The following is an 11,342-nucleotide window of genomic DNA, read 5'->3' as shown; positions in this document are numbered from 1 at the left end:
AGCCCACAGGAAGGTGTCTCAAAGGCAGGCACCATGTATGGAGTGTGGTCATTGAGAACCGGATACTTTGTCTTCATACCACTCATTTAAAGAACTGTGCAATAACTTTCCAAGCAACTGTCTGATGTTTTAACACACAGGGTTGCTAAAGATGTTAGAGAAATCTCTGGATCTAGGAGAATCTGGCAACACTCACTCATTACAATTTTTTGTAATCTTAAATGTTAAGATAAATTTTCAAATATTAAGGATGTATGTGGAGGAAAAGTGTCTGGTAAGCAGACGGTCAGCCAAGGGAAAATGGACCAACCGAGTCCAGGTTGTGGCCATTCGGACACTCTCCATAAGGCTCTTTCGAAAGGTTGTTCAAAACGCCCATCACTCTGTCTCGAACTGACCTTAAAGACAGCACCTGTCCTTGGATACCTCCAAAGGGTCTAAACGGTTTTCATGATTTCTCCTTCATTACCTCCAAACCCATCGAGTGCATTCTGGAGCACTAACTGGTTTTCCCAAGATACTGCCATGAAACCGTGCTATGCCTGGCTCAGCGATGGGTCTGGGAAAGCGTTCTTTAAAGCATTGCATTAGGCCAGGCAATCAGCAAGCTGAGCTGCGTTCCCAGCCATGTTCCTGGAGACAGCTCTATCATCCTTTGTCCTTTCTTATTCTTTCCCTCAATAGTTACTCCATGCCCACTGTGGACCAGTCAGGAGAAGGTGCTATCTGAGTAGGGGAACAAGAGGAAGTCATTTTAAGAGGGGACAACTGCAGATGACAAGCCAGCAGAAAACAAACAGGGAAGAACTCAGCTGGGTGTGGGACAGGGAGGGAAGAAGAGCCCTACTTCAGACACCTGAGAGCTGCCGGCTCAGTGGAGAGCTGGGACGACAGTCCTAAGGAAATGTTCTCCAGGCCAAGGGGACAGACACAGGCTCTGAGGTGACAAAAGTGATCTGACAACTTGTATCAGAAGTTGCACAGCACAGGGATTTGTACTCATCTTCATCTTTTACAACAGCCCACTTGTCACCACCAGGATCCACCGTGTGGACCTTGACTCTCTAACATTCACACCCTCCACCCCAGCTTTCTTTAGAAAAGTGAAGACCGTATGGTAAGAATGCTTTAGAAGTATGTAGGGCAGGGAACAACCAGGAGAACATTTAGTTCAACTCCTTATTTAGGATAACTAAACAAGACTCCCCCACCTCCTTGGCACTTAGGGTAGAGCTGAAGCCTCATGCTCACTGCTTTTCCCACATCACCTACAGGCTCTTAGTCCCTGGGACAAGGTGCTCTGTGGGATACACTTGGGCCATCCTGGTCAGGTAGTGTCTAGCCACTGCGATCTGATTTCTAGCCAGCCATTACCCCTCCAGGGGCAGACACTTAACAGGTGCTGCTTAGTATCAGGCCCAGGGCCTTCAGTTGTTTGCAAGTGTCCCCCACATTCAGAGACTATGTTAGTAAATATTTTTTCTCTGTTCTTAGCTCTTGCACACTATGTAACTGAATTAAAAATGTTAAAAATGTTCATTTAGGAAAAAACCTCATAAATAATGTATTTGTGTGTATAAAAATGAAACACATCCAAAAGTCACAATTGCTCATTTACAGACTCCATAACAAAATAAGCATCTTAAAAATTCAGTACTCCAAAATACTTTTTTACAATAGTTTCCAACGAAGAAGAAAATAGCAATGAATCACAATTCCATGCACAGCTCCAGCAATAATATGGGGAAGATGTAAAAACTCCATGGTGTTTTCAGACGCTGTTCTCCTCCCATACTGGAGAGGGGGGCCAAGAATGTACACGACCTACAGAGTCCCCGAGAAAGAGGGTATCATCTGGAATGTTCTTTCCCTCAGAGAGACACAGCCTTCTGCAGGCGGGATCATGTATCAAACCATTTGCTTCTCTTCAGAAGGGGAGATCCTTTAGAAGGGCCCAACAATTTCTGCTTATATTGCTCAACCAGTCGGTTGAAGTGGGCTTCCGCCTTGTTTTCCTTCGCTTTTTTCTTAGGTGCCTGTGAAAGAAAGGAGACATAAAGCCGTCATTTTTTTTCTTTCTCCCCTCTTCCTCCCTCTCTTCCTCTCTCTTTGCTTTCTTGCCTTCTTCCTCACCCACCTGCCTGCATTCTTTTCTGTACACCTGAAATTCACTATGTACTTGAGGATGACCTTGAACTTCTGACCCTTATCTCTCCTCCTTCCAAGTGCCACCATCAGGCCTAGTTAATTTCAAACACTAAATGTCACCTTACTTACTGTCAAGACACCCAAACAGAAAATAAGTAGGTGCACTAGGAAGGCAATTTCTAGAGACATCCTTGTTTGCTCCTGCCCTCACAAGAATTCCTTTTCTGAAATTTCAGAGACTAGATCTCTACAGTTTAATATGATACAGTCGGAAATTTCCCACAGACAGATTTGAGTAGACCAGGAGTGACTCTTCTGTTTTTCAAGGGAGATAAAAGCTTGACCTCAAATGCACAAGAACCCATTGCTGTCTTAGATAGGACAAGAATAATGACTACATTTGATTGACACACAGAGCATATGAAAATTTGGAATTTCATCTCACACACACACACACACACACACACACACACACACACCTTGTCTTTCCCATCTGTAAGATTCTCCTTTCTAGAATTCTTAGAACTCTATTTTTAAGTGCAAAGGGGTTGTCTGAATTGGAAAATCAGCATTCTGTAACCCATAATGAAATAACAGGTCTACATGACAATCCACTGTTTTTAAAAACCAAAGGTAAGCAGCTAGGGGTATAGCTCAATAGCAGAGCACTTTCTAAGCATGAGAAAGGCCTTGGGTTAGATCCTAGCACTGCAAAGCAGAAAACTAAAAACTAATTGAAAGCTGCTAGGGGATTTTCTAAATAGAACAATAAGTGGACAACTCCGACACCTACTGACTGATCTTGGCATCACTAACAGTGAACAACCAAAATGCAGTCACGAGCAAGGAAAACTCTCACCACCTATGAAGTCTTCTTTCCAAGAAAACTAATCTGTTTACACCTCTAGACCATTATACCAGCTGACAGTCAATACAAGGTGCCACAGGGACGTTTACATGATACCGTAAGGAAGGAAGGGGCCGAACGCAACATAAATACATTCTCAAGGACAAATGCCGTTTCTCCAATGAATTAACAACACGGGGAACAGGAATGTGTAAGAAAGAATACATGCCACAGGATGAAGGGAGGGAGGGAGGAATAATGCAAACGCAGTGTGTGGACTTCGTTAGCATCCTAACTGGTACTAATTAAAAATAAAAACAGTCTTGAGGCAATTAGGACAACTTGAATGGGGCTATACGTTACAGAGTATAAAGAGCTTCTGGCTAATCTCAGTAGCTGTGATAATGACATTGTGTGTGCGAAGACTTGGGTCATTAGAGGTTGTTCTAAGCTCTCTCTCTCGCGCTCTCTCTCTCTCTCTCTCTCTCTCTCTCCATATTCACATGTAAAGCAGGATTTGCTTGCAGACACTGCAGTAGGGAAGCAGGCATGGGGAACAGGACAGACAGTGACTGCTCAAGTAGACTGACAAGTCACAGGCTCACTTTCCTCTCCACTCTACTACTCTACCTCACCCCTGGAGAGCTGCAGCCCTACATGGAGAAGCAGCCTTACTGTCGACACAGCTACCCAGAAAGTTTCCCAGTGCTCAGCCCCACAGTCACAGCACCCCAAGCACAGGCCCTCTGGGACTCACTTGCAGGGAAGAAGGTAACTGCTCCTTCTGCTTTCGCTGGCCTGTCTGGGGCTTTGGCTTCTTAGGAGGAATGGACTTCACCTTGCCTTTGTCCCGCAACCTGAAATAAGACGCCAGGTAGATGCTGCATTAAATTCTCTCTCTGGTTATTATCTTTGGCATCCTTTTCTCCTTTTACTTTTTATTTAATTTATTTTATTTTATGTGCATTGGTGTCGGGTCCCCCAGAACTGGAGTTACAGACAGTTGTGAGTGGCCATGTGCATGCTGGGAATTGAACCCAAGCCCTCTGGAAGAGCAGCCAGTGCTCTTAGCCACTGAGCCATCTCTCCAGCCCCATCACTGGCATCTCTTAAAGAGTCTGAGAGACAAATTTCTTTCCTATACAGCTGTTTCTTCTTTTGTTTGTTTTTTCCAAGACAGGTTTCTCTGTGTAGCCCTGGCTATCCTGGAACTCAGAGATCCACCAGCCCTTACTTCCCAAGTGCTGGGATTAAAGGCGTGCACCACCTCCGCCCAGCTTACATAGCTGTTTCTAAGCCTAGAAGTAGTCACTCTTAAATGGAGTACACAACAGCAATCCTAAGTCGCAATAGGTACCTCTTCATTTGTTTGTCTCTGTATTTATTTATTTTTGCCAAGCCTCCTGCATCTCACCTAATTTTGGGGCCTCGGTGTGAAGGAAATGCCAGGACCTTTCTTCTCTTCTTTCCATCAGGCAACTCCACCTGTTCCACTTCAGCCTTGGTCTGGAACCCTGTCCACGAGGTGGGCCAGGTCTCCCCATTCTGCTCTGCAGAGGCCTGGCTTTGGCCCCGGGCAGGGCGCACGGCTTGCTGTTGCTTCTCTTTTCCAGCTTCCTTCTGCTCCTTTTGGGGCTTATTGGTCACAGGTTTAGATGCCATTTTTTGCTGCAGAAAACAAGAAATTGCCACTTGATTTCCAGATGAGGTTTCCTTGCTGAAATACTCAGAAGCCTGCTATGAGTGTGCTGAAAGAGGAACTCTTCCCCCACATGGTTGGAAACGTCAGCAAACTAAATACAAGCAGTTCACAGGCACTGCCTAGTAACAGATAGCTACTAGGCAGGACACACACAACACACACACACACACACACACACACACACACACACACACACACTCTCACGCACGCACACACGCATGCCCCAAAACAAAACAACACAACCCAGAAACAGTCATCAGTAGCCCAAGATTCAAAAGCCAGTAGGAAGGAACAATGGTCAAAGGTGAAGCCTGGGCCAGGCATGAGAACACACACCTAGCATCCTAGTCACTGGGAAGGAAGGAATGGGTCCGGGCTATCTGAGACCCTTTTCCAAAAAAACCCTGCCCCGCCCCCAGGCGTGAACACACACACAAAGGGGGATGCCAGCAGCAGAAACAAAGCAACTGAGAACTACTTCACATAGCACAGCTAGAAATTTTCAAGACAGTGATAGACACGAAGCTAGAGATCTAAGGGCTGAGAGAAAAACCAACAAAATAAACACTCTAAGCTCTACAACTAGAGCAGTACACCATGTAGGGAAGAGGAAGATGACATGAGCTAGCTGAAGTCCAGAAGACAAAATTACCGGTCTAGAATTCTCTACCCAATGAAATTATCTTTCACAAAAGTGAGAGACTTTCTCGATTAGAAAAAAAGAACAGTTGCCAGGAAATCTGCTTCACAAGAAATGCGAAACAAATTCCTCCAGAGAAGAGAATGGCAGGATTGCAAACCTTGGTCAACATGAAGAAGAAGTCAGAGAAGGGTCGGGGAAGAAAGGAAGGTAAAGGTATGCTGGAACTTCAAATGCAAGCATGAAGATGCTGAAAGTTTACTAGCGCTCAAGTGGGAAAAAAGAGTCCAGTGAAACGGATGTAAAAATAAATATCTGTCACTTTGCCCTTTCTAATTTAATATAGACATGTTGATACAATATTTATTAAATGCCAACTATGCACCAATCTGTAAGTGGTAAGATACAGTTACAATCGGGTGGTGATGGTGCACACCTGTAATCCCAGCACTTGGGAGGCAGAGGCAGGCAGATCTCTGTGAGTTCAAGGCCAGCCTGGGCTACAGAGTGAGTTCCAGGAAAGGCGCAAAGCTACACAGAGAAACCCTGTAGCAAAAAAAACCCCAAAAAAACAAAAAACAAAAAACGAAACAAAACAAAAAAGATACAGTTACAAACAATAGCCTGGTGGGAATAAAAGACATGGTGGTGTGAATGAGAATATCCCCCAGACTCGTGTGTGAATGCTTGGTCCCCAGGTGGAAGTGCTGTTTGGTGTTGCAGACTATCATTTTGACTTTAGGCAAAGATGAGTTACACTTGCTTGTGCTGCATCTGTTTAACTATGTAAAGATGTGTTACATTTGTCTCACCTTGCCTGCCTAAGGCACCTGATTGGTCTAATAAAGAGCTGGATGGCCAATAGCCAGGCAGGGGAGAAGACAGGTGAGGCTGGCAGGCAGAGAGACTAAATAGGAGGAGAAATCTAGGCTTGAGAGGAGGGAGGAGAGGAAAGGACAGGGGACATGCCTGGGGCAAGAAAGCAGCCTGCCACCAGCCAGACAGAAAAGCAGTGAGAGTAAGATACACAGAAGTAAGAAAGGTAATAAATAAACCCCAGGGCAAAAGGCAGATAAAGAGAAACAGAAAATTTAAATCAAAGAGCTAGTCAGAAACAAGCCTAAGCTAGGCTGAGCATTCAAAACTAGCAAGTCTCTGTGTCATGATTTGGGAGCTGGTTGGTGGCCTAAAAGAAAAAGCTGCTACAGTCTGGGGAGGTTCAAGAGGTACAGCTTGAAGAAGTTCATTAGTGAGGGCAGGCTTTGAGAGTTCATAGCCTTGCCGTGACTTGTCTGCTCTCTTTGAGGAGGAGAGCTCTCAGCTTCCTCCTCTGGCCATGCCTGCTGCTTGCTGCTCTGCCCTGTTATGATGGGCCCTTACCCTCTGGAAGCATGGGCCCAATAGCTTCCTTTCCTAAGCTGCTTCTGGTCATGGAGTTTTATCATAGCACAGAACAGTGACTAAAACACACACATAAATAAAACAAAATAAAAAACAAATAGTCAAGGAAGTTGATGAACGCCTATGTCTTACAGTGGGGTCAGTTGCTGTGCATGAGCAAAGTCAAAAATGTCCATTCGAATCAGGAGAAAGGACCACTTTTATAATGAAAATGCAGAATGAACATAAACACAGGCAACAAAGAATTCAGAGAAAAGGCAGGCAGCTTCACCCCTGAAGCCATGGCTAGAGGCAATTATATTATCTGGGGGAAAGGTGGCATGTACAAGAATCAGACCCCAGGTTCTCCATGAAGGCCAGTTCTAGCCACTGCTATCATTTATCTGTGTGTCATGCTTTTAGTATACATCGAACACTATGGATGCTCTCCCCACATGCAAACAGCCGTGTAGTACTGATGAGCACTGTAAGAATTGTGGACCTCAAAATAATCGAGCCCTGCGTGTTCCAGGGGAAGATAGGGAAGAGGGCACTGATACAAGCTGGGCAATGGTGCATCTGCTCACTGAATCTCCTAGGATGAGGGTGAAGACGATACTGTGATTAACCCATTTTACAAACTGGGGCTGGAGAAGTAACTGGCCAGGGAACATGCAGCTAAGAAGGAGCAGAGCACAGTCTGTTCTTCCTCCTCCACACTAACTGAGACCGCACCAGGTACATGCTGAGACTGGAGGACTTGGCAAGCTTGGACAACAAAGGGAGCCCCTGTCTCAGATGATGATTCTGAAACTTAACCTGAGCCACTAGTTTTGACACGGCCCCACAGACCATACAGGAACTCATGATGGACTAGAACGCTGGCCTGTGTTCTCCCTTCCTCTTTCCCTCTGCAGCTCTCAGCAGAGGGACGGCAAAGGAGAAAACACCTGGGAGTCTGAGGAAACTGAGTAAAACCCTCCGCAGCTGCAGCACGGATTAAAAAAGGGGTGTAATTAAGATCCTTAACAGACGGCTGGACATGACAGTGCACACCTCTGATCCACGCAGTCGAGCAGAAGCAGCTCTGAGTTCTGGGTTAGCCAGAGCTACACAGTGAGATTTTGTCAGAAACAACCAAAACCAAACCAGCACGGGCCAGCCAGTAAAAACGCTCAGCATGTAAAGGCACTTGCCACCAACCCTGATGGCCCAAGTTCACCCCCCAGGACACACATGGTAGAAAGAGAGTACCAACTTCCCCAAGTTGTCTTCTGACCCCCAGAAGCAGTGGCCCAGGCGCGCGCGCGCGCGCGCGCGCGCACACACACACACACACACACACACACACACACACACACGGACAAAACCAACCAAATCCAATCAATCAGTCAGGCTCAGTACCAGGCTGCGCTGGATCCTCAGCTCCTTTACTTTGAGTTTCCTTCGATCTTCTAGAGAGAACTCCACAATGGGTCTCTGTCAGGGAGACAATTTCATTCGTGAGACTCTAATCTGGAGTGCGAGGAGCCTAGCTGCCCTTCCACCACCCCTCTTGGTGAGGCTGCTTCCCAGGCCTGCTTTAAATGCCTGTCTGCACCAAGTCCACCCAGTCTACATGCTTCATAAGCATCTTCTTGCCTAGAGTCTCCACCTATTTTCCCACCTCCACCCAGGCCGCTTCTCTTTCCCACCATTCAACTCTCCGAAAATGGGGTCTGGAGGATGAGCTCACCTTCTGAGACCCAAAGATTTCCGGGTTGTTGTTGATGTGGCGGAGGGCTCGGAGGGCATGCTCGTGCTTCTGGAACTCTGCGAAGGCATAGCCCAGGGACTGGCCCTTCGTTTTCCCATGAGCTCCTTTAAGGTCCCGCATCACTCTGCACTGGAGTAGAAGGAAGAGTAAGCACGAGCTACAAATAAGAGATACAAACTCCCAGAGACAAATTCGTTCACTCTTAAGGCTTGCATATGTGTGTGGCCATGTGTTCACATATACACGTGAATACAGTGCCCATGGAGTCCACAAGAGGGCAATGGAGTCCCTGGAGCTGGACTTGGAAGAAGCTGTGCCAGATATGAATGTCAGGAACCAAAATCAGGTCCTCTGCCAGAGCAATACGTGCTCATAACCACTAAGCCATCTCTCCAACCAGGAGGGAAACTACTAGTTAACTGCTCAGAACACATGTAACTGAGAGGTACATGATTCTAGAACGTCATCGAGTAACTGCTGAGAATGGGGAACTCTCCAAAGAGTCTAGCACTGAAGAAAGCCCCTAGGAAGGAAAGACTGATGGTTTCAGATGAGCGAGACTACTCAACATGGAAAGACCATCGCTTTCCCTCAATGAGCCTGGGAACACAGCTCGTTTCAGCTCTCCTGGCTTGAGTCAAAAACTCTTGTGCACATTTTTCTCTAACTCCCTGGACAGCATACAGGAAGAACCCTAGGCTAACGAGGAACATAGAAGACAGTTGGAGAAAATTCACCATTTATATACTATATCTCCCCAGAGCTGTTGTTCTGTAGTGGAGGAGTACGAAAGTCATCTGTGTGTGGACACTCCTCTTTCCACAGCAGAGGATGAAGAGAAGAATGAATTCCTTACTTCAAGACACTCATTCATTTAAAATGTCATTCAAGACATCTTACAGAGACAGTACTTACACAAATATAAGAATTAAGAACAAAAATCAGTACAATGCTGCTGTGAGACATGATTCCTGGGAAGACCTGAACAAAAATGTACTCACCAAAGATAGGGAACCGAAGACAGACCAAGGTAAGAATCCCACTAAAGTCCAGCTGGTGAACCATGAGTTTACTGGGTGACTTACAGAAACTGAAATGACTCAGACAGCTGTCTCCAAAAGCCCACCCTAGCATGGGTGACAGCTCACAAGCACACTATATAATCTGCACACAGCTCCACAGCTTAGAGAGTCTTTCCCAGGTAGCCTCTTTCAGGCAGCTCACCAGGTCTCTGCCTCTACCAAGTAGTTTGGCTGGTCAGAGCCTCTTTGAGGTACCTCAGCCTGTCTGAGGGTATCTCTCAGCGGTCCTTACTTCTTGTATATGTTTGAGGAGCGAGAGGCCTAGTGTATCTGGTCAATTTCAGGGACTTCCTGAGCCTTTGAGTTGTTTACTTCCTAAGTTCACCCACCAACCTTCCCTCCAAAATGGAGGCTTTATCTTGGAGGAAACAGTTACACAACCAATGCATCTACTGTACAACGTACAGAAGTGTACTTAACCATAATGGGTTTGAAATGGACGCACATGAAATATTGTAGGTATGCATTACTAACAGTGCTGTCAGACATGTCCTGACTGGTTAACATTCTCAAGTCATTTCCTCAATACCAAGGAATACATTTTAAAGAGGCTTGTGGGTATTAGGCACACAGTTTATGGCTATGAAACAGCAGTGCACACCTAAAATATTGGCAATGGCCTTTTTAAATATAAAGATTAACAGACTACTCTATGCCAAGTGCTACATCCAGGATTGGGGATAATGAGATAATATTTATCCTCAAAGAGCTCGGTCTGTCCAGAAAAACAACCATGTTTCAGGTCAGTGTAACGGTAAGGGCTTCAAAAGAGACAGAGTTGACGCAAGTACTGGAGTGAACCCAGAGTTTTCTAATTCAACCAGAGACACCCATGGTTGTCTGTGCTTACCAAGGGGTATTAAGAGTCTCACATAGCTAAATGTGTTGTGGGGCAGGGAGGTGGCAGAATGGGTAAGTGCTTGCCATGGGAACATGAGAACTGAGTTCAGAGAGCCTGTCTCAAAGAAGGTGGAGGGCGAGGACTGAATGAGAGGCAGCTGTCCTCTGACATCTACACGTGTACCCTGGCATGCACTCTCATGTCCTCTCTCCTCCCCTCCCCCCTCTTCTCTTCTCTTCCCTGTTCTCCTCTTCTCCCCTCCCCCCTCCTCCTCTGCCTTCTTCTCCCTCTCTCTCTCACTCATGTGCGTGCCCCCACACACATAACATTCTTTTAGGAAACAAACCACATAAATTGTATTCTCTGCAACAAAATTCACATTACAATACCTATATAATGCTGAGCACACAGCAGGTATTGAATAAATGCTTGCTAAATTAATTCATGACAGCGATTTCCTCACATTTTGCTATAATTCAATCAGACATGAAAGACAGTTCTCCAAAGAAAAAAATAAAACAAGAAAACTGGCAAACTCAACTTCGCATGCTGATGCATTCAAAAGCAGGCTGGCAGCATGGCCTGAAGTGAATGCTCATGGCTACATGGAAGGCATTTCTCACCTCCTTAATGCACACGCCCTTCTCCCCTCTGGTGGCATTCTGCAGCAGCCTCCGGAGTTGTTTATCATCCACAGCCTTCGGCAGATTGTGCAGGCAAAGCCTGGTCTGGGAGACAAAGATGTTCTGGTTCTTGAGTTTCTGGTGTTTCAATAGCTCAAACTGGGAGAGAAGAGAGACAAACTCTTAACATACAATACACCCATAAGTCAGGCTCCTAATTCCCTAAAGAATCCTAACCCCACCCCACAGCCACAGATGCACCTGCTGCCTTACAATGTCAGCAGAGAGAAAGGCAGGCTCAAGGAGGCAAGATGACCAAGAGC

At 45.9% G+C, this 11,342-nt stretch overlaps 1 protein-coding gene across 1 annotated transcript in view; it reads right to left on the bottom strand.

The window, feature by feature from the left end:
* Window positions 1–1,596: 1,596 nt before the first annotated feature.
* Rbm28 (RNA binding motif protein 28) overlaps window positions 1,597–11,342 on the bottom strand; it is a 33,050-nt gene continuing 23,304 nt past the window's right edge. The window contains exons 14-19 of the mRNA XM_036182018.1: window positions 11,020–11,178; window positions 8,453–8,602; window positions 8,122–8,196; window positions 4,410–4,663; window positions 3,753–3,852; window positions 1,597–2,036 (exon numbers count right to left, since the gene is read on the bottom strand). Of these exons, the coding sequence (XP_036037911.1) occupies window positions 1,902–2,036; window positions 3,753–3,852; window positions 4,410–4,663; window positions 8,122–8,196; window positions 8,453–8,602; window positions 11,020–11,178 (873 nt within the window). The 3' untranslated portion in view covers window positions 1,597–1,901. The remainder of the gene's footprint in view (window positions 2,037–3,752; window positions 3,853–4,409; window positions 4,664–8,121; window positions 8,197–8,452; window positions 8,603–11,019; window positions 11,179–11,342) is intronic.

Source organism: Onychomys torridus, chromosome 3 (genome assembly GCF_903995425.1).
Source record: "Onychomys torridus chromosome 3, mOncTor1.1, whole genome shotgun sequence".
Taxonomy (NCBI): domain Eukaryota; kingdom Metazoa; phylum Chordata; class Mammalia; order Rodentia; family Cricetidae; genus Onychomys; species Onychomys torridus.
The sequence above is the reverse complement of the archived record's forward strand: the minus strand, read 5'-3'. Positions and strand labels throughout refer to the sequence as shown.